The sequence below is a fragment of the Parasteatoda tepidariorum genome, chromosome 7, assembly GCF_982258835.1.
Source record: "Parasteatoda tepidariorum strain Cologne lab strain chromosome 7, Ptep-v5.0, whole genome shotgun sequence".
Taxonomy (NCBI): Eukaryota; Metazoa; Arthropoda; class Arachnida; order Araneae; family Theridiidae; genus Parasteatoda; species Parasteatoda tepidariorum.
The window spans coordinates 92,250,022-92,271,866 of NC_141761.1; the positions used below are offsets into that span (position 1 = coordinate 92,250,022).

The 21,845-nt window shown below is 31.2% G+C and overlaps 1 protein-coding gene across 1 annotated transcript; it reads left to right on the plus strand.

Annotated features, from left to right (window-relative positions):
• Positions 1-7,703: 7,703 nt before the first annotated feature.
• LOC107442026 (uncharacterized) lies at positions 7,704-21,364 on the plus strand. Its single transcript, XM_016055467.4, has 3 exons — positions 7,704-8,064; positions 15,780-17,638; positions 20,726-21,364. Exons 1-3 carry the CDS (start codon positions 8,047-8,049, stop codon positions 20,934-20,936), a joined length of 2,088 nt encoding a protein of 695 aa, XP_015910953.3. The 5' UTR covers positions 7,704-8,046; the 3' UTR covers positions 20,937-21,364.
• Positions 21,365-21,845: the final 481 nt, after the last annotated feature.

Sequence of the window (21,845 nt, forward strand, 5' to 3'; positions counted from 1 at the left end):
TTTTTTACAGGTCAAAGTTCAAAAACTGCGAAATCCTGCACGAAGTAGCCCCGAATGACGGTACATACTTAGATATCTTATATATGGTTAAAGGAATGTCATTTTGAAGGACTAGGGCTCGATCCTCAGTGTCGGATTGAAACTCACCCAGCTTGTATGAAAAGTCAACTGGTGAGCAGTGCTGATCATGAACTGATGATAATGAAATTGTGGAGTCTATATTTACTTGGTCACACGGGCCTAAAACGAGATGTTGCAATAATATTTCACATTTTTTTAACGCCTTTTATGTAGCAATAACAAGTAATACCAAATAGAGTTATTATCCTGGCTTATGATTAGGTGAGTTCATACTTAAACTTAGCCATTTATGCTTAGAGTTTATACTTGCAATGTGATCACGACAATGGTAACACTACGATTACTAGTAATAAAGATTTCAAGTAATTGATTACTTGTAATCATTTACTGATATGTTTGCCCAACTGCAGCGTGCAAAGGGGGGGGGGTAACAGCCTCAGATATCCAACCAAAGGGAAAATACAACTAAAGACTAGGACACTAAATTAATAAATTGTTATTTTAATAATTAATTAATTCATATGTATTATTTTTATTACGAAACTGAATTTTTTATTTACTAAACACTACTTATGTCACTTTTTCGATACAGCGTAACGAACAGGGTCAGTTTGATTACATCAAAAAAAAAAAAAAAAACGTTAGTTGTTTCTTTATTGGAAGAGGGAACATTTTTAATTCATTTTTAAAATCGGGATGAAGTGCTAAGTTCGAATTTTGCAAAGTGTTTTCTGTAGAAAAATTATGTTTAACAAACGAATTTGATTCAGAAGTTTAAAATCATCAAAATTTTAAATACTTTTTTAAATCTAACTAAATTTAGAATATTTTGTCAGAAATAATAAAACAAAAATTTGTTACCATAATGTATCATTTCAGCAAATATCTTAATAGAAAGGAATTTAAAATATGAATTATAGATTTTTATGAATGAATATCGTTCCATTTTTTTCTTTTTAATTAATCCTTCTAAGTAATAAGTTTTCTTTCTTTCTAATATCAAAGAACTTGATTATGAAGTTTAAAATCATTAAAATTTAAATATTTTTTGCATCTATATAAAATAAGAAAATTTTGTTGGAAATAATAAAAAAAATTTACCATAATAGGGTAAACCAACCAGTGAAGGAACACTACCCAGGAAGGAACATTTCATATATTTTGATTAAAAATAAGAATTTGAAAGTTTTTCTTTAGATTGATTGGTAACAATAGCTTACTGCCAACAATAGGAAGTCATCTAGCAATGTTTTGGATTACCTGGTCAAATATACTTCTCTGGAAAAAATTTTGAATTTGTTATTATCTCTGCAACACCTTGTTTCGTTGAAAAAATTATAAGGTGAGTGTTTGTATTTATATGTTTAAAGTGGAATTAATTGCATGTAATAGTCTTATTTTTCTCACTGTGAAAAAGAGAATTCAAAATATAGTTATTGAAGTTACGTTTTATTTTTTTTTAAAGCACCATATCATAATCAAGTACTGAGATGAAGGAACAAGTGTTCCTTTACTGGGTTTTTTTCCCAATTAATGAAAATAAAATAAATTTTTTAATTTTCTTGTACTTTTAGTCATATTATACATTAAAAAGTCTGTTTCAAAGACAAAAAACAACTTCTAACCAGTGAAGAAACAGGCATGCTCCTTCACTGGGAATACTTCCAGTGAATGAACAGTAATGTGTGAAATATGATTTTACATGACTCTAGGATAAGTACTTCTGCTATATAGAGGTCAACCGAAATTTTGTTAAAAATTGTATGAATAATTCCTGAAATAATTTCAGTTCAAAATGTTAATTTAATCGCTTAATTTATGAAAAAATTATAATTTATATTTATTAATGGGGTGTGTAGTTACATAAAATGTTAGGCAACTTAATAAACTATGTTTACAAATCGAAAACTAATTAAATATAATCATAAAAATTTGAATAGAACATTTTTTCGCTGGCTTTTGCACCAAGAACTGATAATAAGTTATCATTATAGGATAGCAACGTTATATAATTTATAAAAACTACTTTACTGAGTTAGATTTTAGAAGCAAGCTCCTCAACAAAAAACAGAGTTAAACAGAAACGATACTCAATTTCTTCAGAAGATTGAGAGAGAAATTCCTCTATGTTGCAAATTTTTAACGCAGCATTGACTGAAGAGTCTAATATCGAAAATGTCCAAGAGCCTGTACTTTTTTCAATATGGAAGAAGTACGTATTAAAAGAAGACCACTTGATTAAGTCAAACTTAGGAACTGAAGATAGTATTGATAATGAATGCATCTTAGACATCGAATTTGAAATGAGTCCTCATGCTGATCCTCTCTTAGTTGAAAAAAGAAATGATTCTATAAGTAAAATCAGTACTTCTAAAGATCCTCTAGATACAAGTCAACAAGAGATGGATTTTCCTCAAACTTCAAGACACCTTTCTCCCGTCTATTTTCGAGAAAGGCATTGTGGAAATGTTGCTGAAAAATCAGAAGAAGTTTGGAAGAACCATTTACATTGGCCAAATATTGATGATAAAAAGAAAGGTCAAATAAGAAGAAAAATGAATAAATTACCTTTTGCACTAACTTCAGAGAAATGGCAAAAATTTCAAGAGGCTGAAAGATCTAAAAAAAAGTTAAAACAAGAGAATATGGAGAAGAAAAAGAAAGAAAAAATACTTAAAAAAGAAAAAAAGCTTTAAGAAATAAGAGGAGAAAGAGTAAACAAAAAGGTGATAAAATAATAATGATAATAAACAGCATCGGATGACACAATGACTCAGATTTGACTGTCAAATTATAAGAAAGAATGATTTTTTAAAATTTATTTTGTATTTAACATCACTTTAATTTCTAGTTCATGATTACAGAGTAAAGTTAGCATTTTGCAAGTACTTGTATGTTATAATTTCATAAATAGTCTTGTTTTTATATATTTGTATGGCTAATGAATTCATAAAGAGCATTAAAATATAACCAAAATTAAGTGTTCCTTTACTGGGCAATTTTGTGTTCCTTTACTGGGCAATTTTGTGTTCCTTCACTGGTAAGAGCTGTTCCTTCACTGGGTCTTCTTACTACTTGTTATTTGAACCTCCAAAACTTTAAAACAATATTATGTAAGTTCTCTACAATTTTTTCACATAATTTGCAATTAGTAACAAATATGTTGACACTGTCATTTAACTAAAATTATGAATTTTGAAATTAATATGATTTTTTAAGAGGCAAGCGAAGCTTAAGTGTTCCTTCACTGGTTAGTTTACCCTATATCATTCCAGCAAATATCTAATAAAAGTGAATTTAAAATATGATTTTAGATTTTTATGAATGAATTTCGTTCCATTTTATTTATTTCTAATTAAACTACAGGATAACAAAAAAGTATAGGGATCACTTTTGTGGTTATCTACGACTAAAGTTTCAAAACCTTTTTACATATATAGCATACTGATCTAAAGCTCTGCTATTCGACTTTCAATTGCAATACTATTTCATAAAATCACAAAAATGCCTTTAAAGAAATTTGACAAAAAGCTAATTGATCAAGTACAAGCATTTTTAGAACTTCGATGGAGCCACAGGATTATACAAACCCATTTTAAAAAGAAAAGTATTGTGATTTCACTCAGCCATATCAGTCACATCAAGATTTCAAAACTCGGATAGATGCAAAATAATGCAAAACCAAAAAGAAGTGGACTTCCAAGCAAATTGAAGAAATCAGATTTGCAGAAGCTTGATAAGATGACATCAAAACCGGATCCACCAACACAGGCAAGCATGGCTAAAGCTCTTAACGTGAGTCAGCAAGTTGTAAGCTATCAACTAAAACAAAAGTTGAAGAAAAAATGCCATAAAAAACCTAAATGTCATCATTTAAGTGAGAGATCGGTGCAGATTTGGAGGCAACGTTCATGGCCCCTCTACAAGCTTCTCCGTAAGGACAGATGGCTAAAGTTCATTACAACTGATGAAGCTTGGATCTATCTATCTGATACCTGATATCTATCTGATCTAAAGTTCAATATCCTATCCGTGAGCAGAACAAGCGAGACTTGACACCATCAACCACTTTGCCTCATCCCAAAGACGTAATGGTTTGGATGGGCATATCCGCCCATGGTGCGACCAAACCTCGGTTTGTGAAACCTGGGGCCAAAATAAATTCTGAGTATTACATACAGAAGATATTAAAGCCCTTTCTTAAGGATGATTACTGCAGATTGTACCCTAATGGTGACGTTTAATGGTGATGCTGTGTGATCAGGACTCCGCCCCATCGCATTATGCATCTAAGGTCACCCAGAAATTCCTAACAGATCAGCAAGTGCAATTCCCGAGACCAGAACAATGGATTCTAAACAGTCCTGATGCTGCACCATGCGACTATTTCCTATGGGGACATCTGAAAAACAAACTGAATAAGCGAATAATTTCTACATTGAGAGGCCTTCAAATATCTATTAGAGAAGAGGTGAAGAAAATCCCCCAGGAAATCATTTTGCAGGCTTTAAAATCATGGCTGAAGCGTTGTAGACAAATCTATTATGCCTGAGGTCGACATATTGAGAAGCATCGCTGAATTTATGCAATAAATTTTGGAAATAAAAACTTTCAAAAATGATCCCTATATTTTTTGTTACCCTGTAGCTCGCTTCATTCCATTGGTTGCATTATTGCACTCTACTTTTCTTCTGGAATCTTCAATCGAAGAGTCTGCCCGAAACGTTTTGCAACATTCTGCGCACTCCTGTCCGTCACTTTTGCCCAACTTTAAAAAGTGATATATAGGAAGATTTCCCAAATTTACGTTAGCTTTTCCGTAAGCTCCCATACGTAGCATTTGAAGTAATTGTGCATGTGCACTGGTTAAATGCTCATGCTCCCGTGAAAAAATATCAAACTGACGTAAATTAAAATAAGAGATTTGGCAAAAACTTGTTAAAAACCGTTAACGTTTGTGGAATATCATTTTAACTTCGACTACAAAATCAAAACAAGCATGGACATGGGACATGGATGTCATGAAAGTTAAACTTCTTCAAACTAAATTGTACAATTAAAATAAATATGTTCTATAATTTTAGTTTCTTATGAATCTAGTGTAATTGTATAATTATAAAATTATCTAATCATATAGTTTTAAACTAAACCAGTAAAATTTATTTTGTTATTAACAACCAACTGTTGTAAAACAACATTTAACAGCTATTAATTGCGTGTTTGTAACTTTGTCTTGGCGACGTTAACCCCACCAACATAACCTTAAAATACGTAGTATCTATTCTAAAACAAACGTGAGCAAGAGCAGTTGCTTCAAATTTTGGGTACGAGAGCGTACGGAAAATATCGTAAAAGTACGAAATCTCCCTATTGTCACTTTTCATTATGAAAACGACAATATGACCCTTATATATAAAATGGCAACCTAAGCAGTTATAGCAATAATGACATATGCAAGTCACTTTTACAACTAATCGTTAGTGAAAGTACTGGGAATCGTTAGTAAACTTAAGGTACTTACCGTACGGTACTCATAGTACGGTGAGTACTTGCTTTTAACTCATATCTAACTTAAGAACATCGACATTCGCTGATGTTTCCAAATTAACTAACAGTTTTATTTTACAACTGTATTAAAATGATTCCACAGACAAACTTCTTGTAAACTTCTTCTTGCACTCATCGTAAGGTACTTATTGTATGGTGAGTTCTTACTTGAAACCCATGTCTAACTTAAAAACATCGATAGACACTGATGTTTCCAAATTAACTAACCCTTTTATTTTATAATTAAAATGATTCCAAAAATAAACTTCTTGTGAACTTCTTATTGCGTACTTATTGTACGGTGAGTACTTGCTTGAAACTCATATCTAACTTAAAAACACCGACAGTCTCTGATGGTTCCAAATTAACTAACCTTTTTTTTTTTAAATTTTATAATTAAAATGATTTTGAAAATAAACTTCTTGTAAACTTCTTCTTGCGTACTTATTGTACGGTGAGTACTTGCTTGAAATTCATATCTAACTTAAAAACATCGACTGTCACTGATGTTTCCAAATTAACTAACCCTTTTATTTTATAATTAAAATGATTTCAAAAATAAGCTTCTTGTAAACTTCTTATTGCGTAGGGGAGAGTGGGATCAATTATAACAGGGTACGATTGTAACAGAGCAAAAATTTCGAGTGTCGGGTTCTAGATTTGGTTCCTAGGTGGCGCACAAGGTGTATTTAATAAATCTACATGTACACCCCTGATGGCAACCATTTTTATGTACTTTTGAAAGAGTTACATAACAAAAGATATTTTCACGCCCCGAAAGTGCTTTTTTTGGTATTAGAATATTATATTGTAACAAAGTAATTTTGTTTAAATAAATAAAAGTTATTAACCGAATATGTAAGTGATCACCTTAATTAACATTTCAATAAAAAAAATTTGTTTTGTTAATTAACAAGCATTGTTTTTAACAAATGAAGCTGAAATGGCGTCTTGGGGACGATTGTAACAATAAGTAAAGGGGCGATTGTAACAGCTGAAAATAAATAATCTTATGTTTACAAACCATTACTTAACTCTTTAAGAACCACCAATAGTTTCCTATATCATTTATATTATGTTGCATGTGCATTATAAATATCACTACTATTTTGATCAATAAAAAAATATATCACATCTATGATAATATGTATAATTAACTATGTTTTAGTTGAACTTATGAACTGTTACAATTGACCCCGTAAGTGGGGACAATTGTAACAAGTGCACGACTGTCAAAAGTTGTTAATAACTAATATAATAACATTTAAAATAAGGTTGTTTTTTTTCTAGTAGAGGATAGTTTACTTTACTCGTCTGTCAATTAATACTAATAATATATTGGATTTTTTGTTAGTTAAAAATAGTGAAGTAAAAAATGTTACAATTGACCCCACTCTCCCCTACTTATTGCACGGTGAGTACTTGCTTGATATCCATGTCTAACTTAAAAACATGGGCAGTCACTGATGTTTTCAAATTAACTAACCCTTTTATTTTATAATTAAAATGATTTCAAAAATAAACTTCTTATTGCGTACTTATTGTACGGTGAGTACTTGCTTGATATCCATGTCTAACTTAAAAACATGGGCAGTCACTGATGTTTCCAAACTAACTAACCCTTTTATCTAATAATTAAAATGATTTTAAAAATAAACTTCTTCTTGCACTCACCGTACTGTACCTATTATACGGTGAGTACTTGCTTGAAACCCCTGTCTAACTTAGAAACATCGACATTTACTGATGTTTCCAAACTAACTAACCCTTTTATTTCATAATTAAAATGATTTCAAAAATAAACCTTTTGTGAACTTCTTCTTGCACTCACCGTACTGTACCTATTGTACGGTGGGTACTTGCTTGAAACTCACATCTCACTTAGGGACATCGACATTTACTGATGTTTCCAAACTAACTAACCCTTTTATTTTATAACTATTAAAATGGTTTCAAAAATAAACTTCTTGCAACAACAAAAAAAGTACAATGTAACTAAAAATGGCAACAACATCTATCTTTCCTGCTACGAAATTCCAAACATTGCCAAATTGATACTTCCTCGCTTCAACTTGCGTTTATGGTGAACGCCTCCAAACAATTAACCCACTCAACCGGCGGACATTTGGACAAAAATACAGAAATCGAAACGAAAGAAGAAAAAAAATTGTTTTCTGTCACGGAACGATGCAAATTTCAGAAAATAGAATAAAAGATTCTCTGACTATCACTGGAAGGAAGGAGCGGTTTGTGTGCGATGTACCATGTCCAATTGATGAAATGTTTAGTACTTAATGAATTTACTTTATTTTCTCAGGATAGATGCCTTTCGGTTGAAAGTGAATATGTCTGAGTGGTAATGATAACTTTTATGCAGTGCAACTAATTTATGGACTTAAAACATTTTTTGGATTTAAGATGCGTCTTTTAGTTAAGGTGAGTTGATTTATGGCAGGTTCTTGATCATAAATAGTATTGGTAAATGTTTTCAACATGTGGAGAATATATGTTTTATTGCAGTGTTCTCCCAAAGCGTTTTTGGAAGGGCAACAGGCCCCGTTTGCCCTTTAATTTTCCTTTAAATGCGTATTATCTTACCCTTTTTTGTAAAAATAAGCCGCCAGCCCATAAAATACTGCCTTTTTATTTTATTTTTTCAGGAAAAGGTTGCTTTCTTAACCACCCAAGTCCTCTTCTGATTTATTTAGTGACTGATAATTATTTAATTTGATTCCTGTATTTTGATAAATTTTTTTTCTTTGTTGTCTAGTTATGTAGTTAAAATCCGCATATTTGGCCCCCAGAAATATTCACATCTTTTACACATATTTTGGGATATGAATGAATTTTTTAGTAATTTTAAATTTAAAAATTTTTTTTAAAAATTCACCCTTAAATGTTTATTTTCTCAAAATTTTCCGTTTAAAATACAAAAAATGCTCTAAAGTTAATTGTTTATCAAGTAATCCTTTTTTTTCTTCTTTAGTTTACTTTTTTTTAAATAAAATTTATGCAAAGAGATCATCTTTTAGCTTGCCTTTAATTATTTTTCAAAAGCTTCCAATTTTTCTGTTATTTTGATAATGAGTGAGAAATACTTTTTGAAATATGCACATAAAATAATATAAAAGGGTAATTTAAAAATTGTTGAGGATCAAATTCAGTTATTACATAATATTATGATAAATTTTAACGAACTTAAACAACTTAACTTAACCTTTCAAAACTTGAACTGCTCTATTCTGTGAAGAAGCACCCTTTATTATTCCTACGGAGAACTCTGTTATTGCAATAATAAAGAGTTCAAGATCTTTGTCAGGATGCCATCACAAAAACCAAATTTTGAATTCAATTTTTTCCCCTTTTTCTCTGCTCAATCAATGCAACATTATGACAAAAGATTGGTACCACGAATATCCTCAACGAGCAAAAACGCAATCGTTCATAAATGCATGCTCATGCACGTTCCGATAATTGTAAAAACTTCAGTGTCATCTCTGTATATTAAAAAGTTGTAAGGGCCTCCAACGCCGCTGTTTTGGGTGTTCTTTTTCTATTTTGTTTCGCTTCTCAAACTCTGTAAGACTTTAGAAACTTGAAATTCCGAAGATGTATAGAAAAATGCACAGAGAGTAGAATGAAATAAAAAAATTTAATATTCGACAATTATTAGCTATTAAACTTGTAGGAAAAATACCATACGGTAAGCCCGCAGGAATGTAACTTCATAGTTGAAGTTGGTGTGCTGAAAGTGCCATATCTGTTTATGAACTTAAAAAAGTGGTGTCTTTTTTAAACAAAATTGCAAATTATTGGAATTTTAATTGCTTTTCTTTTGTAAATCGTTTATCTTCTTTTTTTTCTCATTAGAATACATTTTGCTTCGCTGCACAAAATCTATAATACTCAGAAACTTGAAAATACGAAATAATGTTGAAAAAAGTACAGGGAATACGACAGAACAGAAAAATTTAAGATTCGACAGTCAGTTCACGAATTTTAGCTGTTATTCCTGTTGGGGGGAAATATAATTTTTGGTTGATTTTTAGTCCGGTGACCACTGAGTTAAAATATGATGTGCGAAAACAATCATTTCTTTGTGACAACTTAACGCAAATATTGTTCCAAAATTCCAATTTGTTCGAAAGTTGTTGCAAATGTGAGTTCTTTTTTTTTAAATTTTTGTTTCAGCCGTAAATATTGATTATTTATCCATTATTGTAGAAAATTTATTTTTCCCTTATTAGGTCTTTATTTCTTAACTTCATAAGCTTGTGCTCGAGCAGATATCAAACAAAAATAACAACAACAAAAATAGAAGGATTACATGCTGCCAGATATGAATCCCAACATTTTTAGTAAATTTTTTTTTAAGAATCGACACAGAGCTATTAGAATTGTTCCATACTTGAATTGATAAAAGGCTCGTCAAAGCGTAGAATAATTTCTAATTTATTGGCCGGCCAGCTAGCCAAGCAGTCAGCGTGCCTGACAGCGAAACCAATACTTGTGGGTTCGAAACCAGCTCAGGGCATGGATGCTTCTCTCTGTGGTGTAAAGTGTGAATGTGGCCCACCATAGGAACTGATATCTGCGACAATATGTCGTGGGTAATGCTGCTCGTCTTCATGACTTAGATTCACAGGTGCCTACCGGATAACGTTAAATGAGCAGCACTTCCGACGTCTTAAGAGGCAAAAAAAACAAGCGTTCAGTGCTCGCCTTTTAAAAAGGAAAAATTTTTATTAAAGTCACATAATCTGTATTCTTCAGGGTGAATTTTTTTCTTTAAGTTCATATTATTAGCTTTCAAATCCAAGCAATCGTCTATTCCAGTTAACACATTAACGAAATGTTCTTACATAAGGGATATTTTAAACGCAAAGTATTCTTTGTTTTTGTTAAAAGATTGACTTTTAAGGGTGGGAAAACAATGATGAATGAAAAACAATTATGGGGGTTGGCATAAGCCTCCCAGTTGATCAAATAATAAAATAAAATAAAGATTTAAATTACATTTTATTTATTTAATTAATACAAAATAGGAAGAAAAGTTTCGAACAAAGATTGACAGGAGGGTCAGAACTATGAAAATCTTAGTGACCAAAAGAACAATCTTAAATTGTTCTATTTGTTCAAACGATTATTGTCAAATAATTAATAAAATAAAATTTAAAAAAAATATATTTATAAAATGGGCTAGATATATGACAATTTTATATTGGTCAAAACGCGTGAAAAAAGTTGTCAAAAGTCTGACATAATTAAAATATTTCTCTTCTTTTTAGACCACTTATAACTTTTTATTACGAGACCTCTTATTTATCGATGTACAGTACGCCAAAAAAATAATAAATAAATAAACAGACCACTCTGAATAACTTTTTACGTATTTATCGGATTTTCACGAGCTACGACTCAATCTTAAAAATACGACTTTTTTAAAATTCGATTTATCAGAAACTATTCGACCGATTTCTCTAAACTTTTGCCAAGTAAAATTACATTTCTTAGAAACGATGCAAAAAGTTGTATACTTTATTTTTCAAAATGTTTTCGATTATTATTAAAAAATAATAAATACTTACTAAAAATCATTTTTTGCATAGAATTACTTTTGGATCAGCGAATTTTATCGCGTGCAAAATTTTTTTAATCATTACACATTACAGTTCACATTAAAAAGTTCTGGAAGTATGGCGAGTTGAATTGTAAGGCATGCATATTTTCAAATCAATTTAAAATATGTAATTTTAAAGGGCACGTACAACATTTAAACGAAATCGGCCGACTAAGTTTTCAGATCAAAATTTATCCTTTTTTTTATAACAAAGTAGCTTATGCGCCTGTGGTGGTATTTCATTTTTGAGCTCATGTATACAGAAACTTTTAGCTGGAAAAACTGCCCAAAACACCAAACTAATTCACTCCTAAGGAAGTGGAATATATGACCCTCAGTCCGAACGGTATCGTCAATCCGTCAAACTTTTGAAAGCTGGTTCAAACTCCACCGCATCTTTGTGCTTTCCTTCACCAAATTAGGCCATAGTTTTTCACCTTGACAAGGCCAAATAAGACATCTTTTGTAGTAGACACACAAGCCTAACTATGTATGTGCACCAATAAATAAATAAAAGTTGAATTTAGCTTATTATGGCTCGCATAAACCTCAAATCAAATCTTTAATCTGATTGGATAATTTAACTAGCAGCCTAATCAACGAATAAAATGCAAAATAAAAATATTAATTTAATATCGAGAAAATATTTTATCGGTTTCAAAACGCAGTTTAAAAGTGTTACAAAAATAAAGCAGATTAAAAAAAAAAACATTTATTACAATAATTAAATATTTTTCAAGTGTATTTATTTCGATTATGATCTAGAGGCAGAACGATGAAAACAAATTTACAATGTACAAAAAATAAATTTGAAAAAAAAATAATAAAAATTAAAAAAAAAAATAAACGGAATAACAGTGGTGTAACTTTTGCACTAGTATTCAAATTTCCATGCACTAGTGTGCAATCTTAATGGATTGAAGAACTAATTTTAAACATGCTGATTAATTAGTGCGAATTTTAAGTTACAAAATAAAAAACTTACTTTCCCCTATTTCATATGGTTCCAATAGTTTTGTTTTAATATCGGTCGAAAGTTTGCCCCTATAATATTACTCTCTCTTTTTTCGTATTTCGCCATAACTCTAGAACCATATTTAAAGGAATTAATAAAGTTCTGCTCATAAATATTATAAAACTCGTTCATTTAAAAACAGTTTCAAGCATATAAATTTTTAGAAATATTTATTTTTTATCAATTTAATTTAAGCGAAAAAAGTTTGAACTATGTAACTTTAAATGACAAGATCCAAATTTTGAACGTAGAAGCAAGGAATCGTAAAAGCAATTCCAGAGTTAAGAAATTTTAAAAGCGTAGTATTTTTATAAATTTTCATCTCACCAGTAAATATTTTCACCGATAAGATTATACCTCCTTAAACAACCTAAGAATATGAAAATCCATTAACTAATTCAAAAGTTATTGAGTTGCTTATTTCATTTTGCATGCTGTACGGCATTTCCGAACAGCTGAGTTTAAAACATTTAAAAACTTCTTAATATTTTGAAATTTAAGCAGAAGATTAATTTTCATACCGGGAACAATTCATTAATTAAAGACTTATGTAAGGGGAAAAAATGGGTTTTTATTTTAAATTCTACTTCCTTAAAAGTCCAAGAAAGTTTCCCGTTTTTCTCGCCAAAAAACTTTTAGCTAGGACAATTACTTTAAAATTTAACATAAAGTGAAAAAAATTGATGAAGTTTATTTTTAGTTTATCATTTTTGTACCATTTTATTTAAACTACTTCACCTTCATGTATCTAAAAACTCAAACTATAACTATACGTCATCATCTAAAAACTCAAATTGCTGTTTTCCATTGTTAATGTTCTTTTTCTTGTTTTCACTAATTGAAAAGCGTTTTTAATGAACATTTTCACTAGTCCCCCCCATGAAGAAAAAATAAGTCTAAAAATAATTCTATTCTGAGACATTTTATTTTAATTAAAGCTTATTTTATTTCACCTTTGTCTGAAAATTCTGTTTCAAATAGCTGATTATCTTTCTTGATATTCATGTGGCACTCCTGTTTTAATTCTGGAAGAACGCATAATAACCTTTTCGTCAATTTGAGAAAATCATCTCTAGACAACATAGAAATATCAAGATTTTTTGTTTTATTTTAAATCTTATTAAAAACTTGGCGGAAAAAAATTATTTTTTACACTTACAGCCACATACATTTTTTTTCTTTTTTAAATTCATAGAACATATACCAAATTAAAAGTAAGATAAGTTTTCCTGTCAGGTGGAATCACACAACAAAATTTGAACCTGATCTGTTTTGTTAAATATTTAGCACAGAAGTGGTTCAGGGTAATAAAAAGCTAAACCAAAGAGCGGGGATTCAGTTTAACATCTGTTTTGTTAAGTATGTGTGCCTCATATGCTTTGTTAAGTATTTAGCGCGTAAGTGGTTCAGGGTTATAAAAAGCCAAACCAAACACTGGGATTCAGCTTAACGTCTTTCTTGTTAAGTATGAAGAATTTGAAAGTTTTTCTTCAGATTGATTGGTAACAATAGCTTACTGCCAAACAATAGGAAGTCATCTAGCAATGTTTTGGATTCAGAATATAGTTATTGAAGTTAAAAGAGAATTCAAAATATAGTTATTGAAGTTACGTTTTATTTTTTTTAAGCATAATAAAGTACTGAGATAAGGGGGTGTTTATTCACTGGATCACCAAACGATGAAAAACCAGTGAAGGAACAAGTCTTCCTTTACTGGATTTTTTTCCAAGTTAATGAAAATAAAAGATAAACTTAAATTTTCTTGTACCTTTAGTGATGTTCCGCATCAAAAGTATGTTAAAAATACGAAAAACAACTTCTAACCAGTGAGGGAACAGGCATGTTGCTTTAGTGGGCATAGATTTCCCAGTGAATGAACAGTATGTGTTAATATGTTGACACTTTAAATTTCAATTCATGATTAGAAAAAAAAGTTAACATTTTTCAAGTATTTATATGTTATAATTTCAAGAATAGGCTTGTTTTTAAATATTTGTATGTCTTATAAATTCATAAAGAGCATTAAAAAATAACCAAAATTAAGTGTTGCTCTACTGGGTGTTCATTCACTGGTAAGAGCTGTTCCTTCACTTGGTCTTCTTACTACTTGTTATTTGAACCTCCAAAACTTTAAAACAATATTATGTAAGTTCTCTAAAAATTTTTACATAATTTGCAATTAGTAGCAAATATGCTGACACTGTCATTTAACTAAAATTACGAATTTTTATATTAATATGATTTTTTAAAAGGCAAGCGAAGCTTAAGTGTTCCTTCACTGGTTAGTTAACCCTATCTATCATCTTAACGTTTAAAAAATTCTCCTAAAAGTGTCTGTAGCATGTTCGATGCGTTCTTTGGACAAAACAAGTTCAGACAAATTACATTTTATAAATATTATAAAACCCATTTATTTAAAAACAATTTCTCACAAAATTTTATTTTTTATCAATTTAATATAATGGAAAAAATTCAATTCATATAATTATATTTATTGAATATTATCAATTTAATATAATGGAAAAATGAGGTCAGTCAGCTACACAGTCCAACTGACCTCACGCGGCAGCCGAAACAACTCTTCCTAGTTTCAGCCAAGTTTATGTCCCGCAGTGGACTGATCGTTAAGACACGGTTCCCAGCAGATCACCGAAGTCAAGCATCACTGGCTGCGGTCAGTGTGCGGGGTGGGTGACCACTTGGATCAATCTGCGTAGGGACCGAGGGTGTGCGGTATTGGTCCTCGTTAAACTGTTCTACCGTAAAGTGCTCGACTTCGCGTGCAGGTCGTCGGGCTACCGAAGCGGAGGTGCCTCCCACTCTGCAGAGGATCAAAATTGTGATGGCATGTCTTCGGATCATCCTCCGGGATGTTTCCCAGACCGTCGCCAATAGCCCATTGTGCAGCTCTAGTGCGACGTAAATTAACAACAACAATCAGCCAAGTTTATTCTCACATTATATATTCTTTGGTTTTATAGACGCCCTCTGGCGGAATTGCCAAACACTATCGAGTCTTTGTGCCTTTCATCCGCCATACGTTATTCTAGAATCATAAGCTTTATAAATATATTTTTTCCTTAAACATCAATTAAGAAATGCATCAAAAATTCCATAGAAAAATGCAATTAAATTAAACAAATTACCTGATCACTCACCTACCCCTGTTTTATAGGACTCATTATCTTTTAACAGAAATGGTGAAAATACACGTAATTATTTGAACCCTGTTAGACGACGTGGACTGCACCTGAGCTGGTACCCCTCTCTCCAAATCCAAATACCGATATGACTTAGGTCACAAGTCATCTAGTTTATTGTGGTTTGTCAAGACAGACACAAGCTCCAGTTCAGTCTCGGCTTAGTTTCTTTTATTTATTAATGACAGCATGCATTAATAATGTACAAAATGTTCAAGCAATACATTCATTCTAATTTAAAACACCGATTTCTTTACTGATTACATTCATTCTATATTAAGACACTGATTAATCACTAATCAACTTTTTTTTTCAGTTTCAGGTGCCTCTAGCTGCATTGTACTTTTCATTATTAGCGTTGAGTGAAAGTGTGCAAAACGGACAAAAAAGTCACGAAGTTAATGCTACAGAATTGACGAACTCTTCCGTAAGCCATAATAGTAGAACTCTTCATCACAAAAAAGAACTTCGTCCGACAAAGAAAGGCCTCGAGAGGAGGAGTGATGAACTCTTTTTATCTGTACCAGGCGCAGTTAACAATCTTCCATCATCTATTATAGATTTTTCACATTATCTTCACCCATTCGTTCCAGGTGTCTGGAAATTACCATCTGAGATATATCAGAGAGTAATCAAAATCAATCCACAAGCATCTGAGCAACCGCAACCAGCTTTAGTAGAGTCTAAGTCTTTTATTACAAATCCTAAATTATCATCCATCCGTATGAATTACGTAATCGCGGACAATAAAAAACTTATACCAGTTACACAAATAGAAAAAAGGCAACACTTACCGTATGGTTCGAACATATTCTATGGAATCGAACCCCGAAACCCGCATTCAGAAGAAGTCTCGACAGAGAGCGATTATGGTAAATTTCTAAATGATGACTATCGTGCAGAAATTGAAAAGCAAGCTGAAGCTTTCATAAAAAATAAATTTAAGAACAATAAAAGCACTAAAGTCTTGGAACCAGTGACTTCAAAAGAGCAAGCACCAGAGCCTTTAAAAAAAGAGCCTCATTATGAAGTAGAAACTAAACCCAAAAATGGGCATCATAACGTAGACCAAAATAACGATTATAAAAACAAACATTCTGATCATAACACCGTACAATATGGTTATGATAGCTACAGCAATGAGGAGGGGAAGGAGTTAAATCAAAATACTTATAACGATGGTTATAGCAGCTATGAGCAAGAGCAACCAAATTATAATGGCTACAGACCTGAGCATGGCCAACAATATGAAACCCACGGCTATAATAAACTTCATTCGTATGAAAGTGATAATAAGCAACCAGGTTATAATCATAATCCCCCTTACAATTATTTTGATCAAAATAAGTATGGGTCATATATATTTTCAGGGGAAAGTTACTCACTACATAACCCAGGCAGCTATGAAGAATATCGTTCCAGATATTTCAATTTACCTAATTACGTTTTACTATCGGACGAAGACACTAATTACAATTCCAACGAACACCACAACCAACCGCGTTACCCAGATTACTATTATAATCCTGGCTATAGGAAATCCAAGTCATCTAACAAGAAACCTTGGTGCTCCGAGAAGAAACACAAGACCTCAAGTCGAGACAACGAACATAAACAAAAGAAACCTCAATCCAGCTATCCATCTCTAAATTATCGTGAAAGTAGCCAAGAAATCATCCAAAATGATCAAGTTCAGGATCCGAAAATGAATTTACTTCCTGAAAAGATTCAGCACGAGTATAAAGCTCCTGAAACTCAGTATAACAGCTACGGGCACCAGCATGAACCTAAATCTATAACTTATGAACATCTATCAAGTTTTGAGAACAATAAACCAAGAAACTCCTATTCACACGAAATTCAAAAGATCTCTACAAATTATTATTCCAATGAAATTAATGATATTAGTGCTAATCAACCGAAACCGAGAGTTGTGACTTCGTCACCTATAACAGTACAAACTAGAATACCAGATTTACGAACTAAAACTAACCCCACTAAATCCTATAACATAAAAAATGAAAAGGACCAGAAAAAATCTAAAAGAAAACAACGCAGATCTCCAAGAAAAAAACATAAGCAAAAACGAAGTAACAGAGGAAAAGAAGATTTAAGAGTTGCGGCCACAACTAACCAGGATGATGAGAACAGCAAGGAAAATGACAATTTTTTTATGTACGTATTAAGAATCTAATTTTTAAAATTTTATTTCTGGGGAAAAATTTTAAAATTTGATAAATTCATTTTCTTTTGTCCTTAAAATTTGGTGATATTAAAGATGTTAGGGAATATTTGAGGGTGCCCCTTGATTCTCGCCAAGTTGTGATCGCGGTTAATCGCCAAGCTGGACGATGTTGTTTTATTTAAGGAACGTCTAGTTTTTTTTGGAAACCCATTCGTGATTCTGATTGGTTTAGATTTTGGCATGATTTTTTTAATGTTCAACGGTATATGTAATTTCAGAGGTCACCTACCTTTTTTATTCTGTTCTTACTCCATTAATATTTGTTTCGATTCAAAATGCATTTTTTGGATTTATAAATTTTGATTATATTGTGTTCATTGCAATTTTATTAAGTTTTGGCCGCCATTCTTGTTTGCAGGGTGTTCCGAGAGAACAGGAATAGCGCCAAACAAAAATTGCCAATTTCGCCATATATATTTTTACCATTTTCAATTTGTAGTTTTTCAATGCAATATTGAGTTTTTATTTAGTATTTCGATTACTACATTCCAAATTCCTAACAGGTGAAGAAATATCCTTATTTTCAAATAAAAAAAAAATTTTAAAGTGGAATTTTTTAGTAACACTATGAATACCAATACACACCAATAATTTAAAAGATTGGACCTAAAATTTTACATTTATTTTTAAAAATTATCAAGTGAATTTAGAAAAATACTACGTTTCACACCAAAGGTAAAAATTTTTTTTCTTTTCACAATCAAACTTTTAAACTTTTTTTTTTTTTTTTAGAAATGGCTAGAAAGTTTTTCTTAATTAGCATACAATTATTAATTTTATTTTATAACGGTTGTAGAAAAGTTGACCCAATTTTGGGTTTACAACTACTAATGTTCAACTCCGTAGCTTTGTAATTTTGAAAAAAATCACTACAAGGGAACTCCTGCTTCAAGTATTGAAAGAAATTTGCTTTCGTCGAGGACTTTTTGATGGAACTAACCAGCATTTACGTTACATGGAGAGAAAAACCACGAAAATCTCCTACGGTTAGCTTACGGTAAGAGGACTCTAACCCAGTGGCGTAGCGAGGGGGGAGCAAGGGGGGGCATCATGCCCCGGGCGCTACACACACAGGGGCGCCAAATGGTCAGCAAAACAAAAAAAATTGTTGGATGAATTTTATTTTTATTATAATTTATTTTTGGAAAATATATTTTAAATTTAGTGCCGGTGAAATATAATAAATGTTAATTCGTAAATAAAAAGGAACACTAATCAAATTGTAATAATATATTCATAATAGAAATGACACGTCTTTTCGAATGGCAGGGCTGACTCGACTTGTGTATGTCAGCACTTCTTTATGGCATCTACGCTGTGTGGTTACATATATTATCTCCAAATATTTGCAGTGTACAAAGTACAAACATCAGTGTACAAAGTGTTTGTATGTTTGTACAGTGTACAAACATTCTTTCTTTCAGAACACTATTTATATTTTTTTCTATAAACGCAATGTAGCTTACGCTTGTGATTTTAAAACGATAACAATAGCACTCAAATGTACTTATATGTAAAGTCACGGAAAAAAGTATCCCGAAAATAACAACTAAAAGATGGTCTATTTTTTAATATAGATACTTCTCAGACACACAACAAATACAGCGTTTTGCTGTTTCTAGGAAAGGACACAAACGCCGTATTTGTTCTGTACCTGAGAATTATCTGTTTCAAAAAATAAATGATTCTTTATTTGTTACTTTCCGGATACTTTTTTCCGTGACTGTACATATCCGTCACACTTGCGACAGGTTGTGGAATTCCGCTACAAGTTAGGTAAATACCCGAAATATTAACGTTTAAGTTATTTTGTGCCTGTATTTTTCAGTTTTGCGTCATTGTCATCGCGCTCTGATTGGAATAAAAATGAAATGTTATTAAATGTTATAAGTTTAATGTTAGCATAAATTTTAGTGTATATTTAAATTTTAGTGTATGTTGCTACCTTTCAAGTTCAAGGCATTCTTGGTTAGTAATAAAACAAATAAGATTACTTACTACATCTACTCGACGATTCTATTATTCAGTGAATAGGGTATGAAAAAATTTGAAATGATCAACTTCATCAAAAGTGGAAAATTTATAACATAGTAATTAGTTTTATTAATGTATTATAATCATATTATTAAATATATGTATCTCCTTAGAGATAATAAATATTTACTTTTTTATTGTTTTAAAACTGCGTGTTTAAAATATTTCTTTATAAATATGTAAAATAAATAATAGGTATTTTTTGAACTAATTCTAGGTTGATCATATACATTTCAAAATCTAGTCTTGTTTTCTCAACTACATTTTTTGTCTCAAATTTAATGCCTAGCTTGAGCCTATGACTTTATTTATTTTACTTTATTTATTTATTACTTTGCAAGTATATTTTACTTATAATATTAGATGGTTTTCGAATGGGGGGGGCGCTAAAAAGGTATTGTGCCCCGGGCGCGAGTTAAGCTCGCTACGGCACTGCTCTAACCCATGATCCGTCTACCACTGAGGATGTTTTACGTCAGTTCTGCGGAATTAGTATCTTAATAATTTTGGGTAAAATTCTATACACGCTTCACGATATTTTGAAGAATGTCGCCAAACTTTTGCCAAAGCCGAAATTACGTTTTTACAATTGTTGCTAAGAATTGGGGTAGGTAAAACATGGCAAGTACAGAGCACTTTTCTTTTTAAAAGCACTTTTAAAAAGAAAAAATAAGCCCCTTTAAGCACTATTTGAAAACGCTACATATCATGCTAGTGAAGGGGGCAAAAAAAAATAATAATAAAAGTAAGTAAGCTTGAAGAAACTAATCACTTCTAATAATTGCCTTTAAATTTTTTAGTGCTCGCTCGTTGACATTTCAATAGCGTTCTTGATCTTTGAACAACTGAATATTATTTCTCGACCCTACTGTCCAAATTTCCTTTTACTTTGTCTTTGAAAAGGATACAAAAACATGAGTTAAGGACCGTCAATAGGAACCCGTATACAAAAATTTATAGTAACACTTATATATTTTTCGCAGGTACAAGGTTGCACCACACGAACAATTTTTTGAAATGGGTTACAGACTAGGAGGACCTGAACAAATTCAAGAAAAGCACCACATCACTGATGGAGCTCATTCTAAAATTAAAATAAATTGGAAAGACCAAAATGGTGATGAAGGTGAACAATATTGGGAATTCAATCATGATTCTTCAGAAGGAAATGATGAAAGCGAAAATGCTAAGTGAACTGTTGAAGTTCAGAAACTCCAGTTCTTAAGAACTGCCATTTTTCAGTGTCCAAATATGAAAAACTTATACAGAACAGCTACTTATCATCCAGAAAAATAGTTTTAAAAAAATTCGTAAGAACAAGATTAAAATTAGTGATTCCATTTAATTTACAAAATCTTGATCTAATAAAATATGAAATATTTTTGCCATCTTTTATTTTCTTTTGGTAAAGTAGCAGCTCTGTATAATTCATTAGTTCAAATCTGAACAGAGTTTGTGTTTTCATTTTTTATTCATGTACAGTGCTGTCATATATTTTTTAAAATAAATTTATACATATATTTGTAAATATCATTCTACTTTTCTTTATTAAAGCTCCCCAACTTATGCTGAACTAGATCAGTTGATTTTCATCACTCTGTCAATTGGATACTTGCAAGCGACGTCACTTGCAGGTATCCAATCAAATCAATAAACCTTATCCAAAAATTAATTCAGTATGATAATAAACCCTAGTGTTAACATGCTATGCACAACCAAGTGATGAGTTGCATGTACCAGATTGCTTGTATGTTCAAGTTGTTAATGACAACTAGGTATTTTTTCCCTCTTTATTAACAAAATTTCACAGGAAAGCAGCTCACTGTTTTTGACAATAAAATTATGTGAAAGTAGAGATGTGACAAGCAGATGTACATTTGGTGACATCAGCTTGTCACATCTCTATGAAGTTTGTGAATCTAAATTACGTCATTCGTTAGATTTACAAACCTACCAACAGTTGATAAGTATTAAACAAGTTAAAGCCTTAAAATTTATTTAAGTTTTCGTATTGCTTTATAAAATTGTAAGAGATTAAGGTATTGAAAGAGAGAAAAAAAGTTGCTTACAATAACAAAGCATTATTTCTTTCTCTCACAGTAT

Excerpts from the sequence above, each read along its gene's own strand:
- LOC107442026 (XM_016055467.4), top strand. Across the intron at positions 17,639-20,725 it reads GAAAATGACAATTTTTTTAT|GTACAAGGTTGCACCACACG; the intron begins GTACGTATTAAG and ends TATTTTTCGCAG.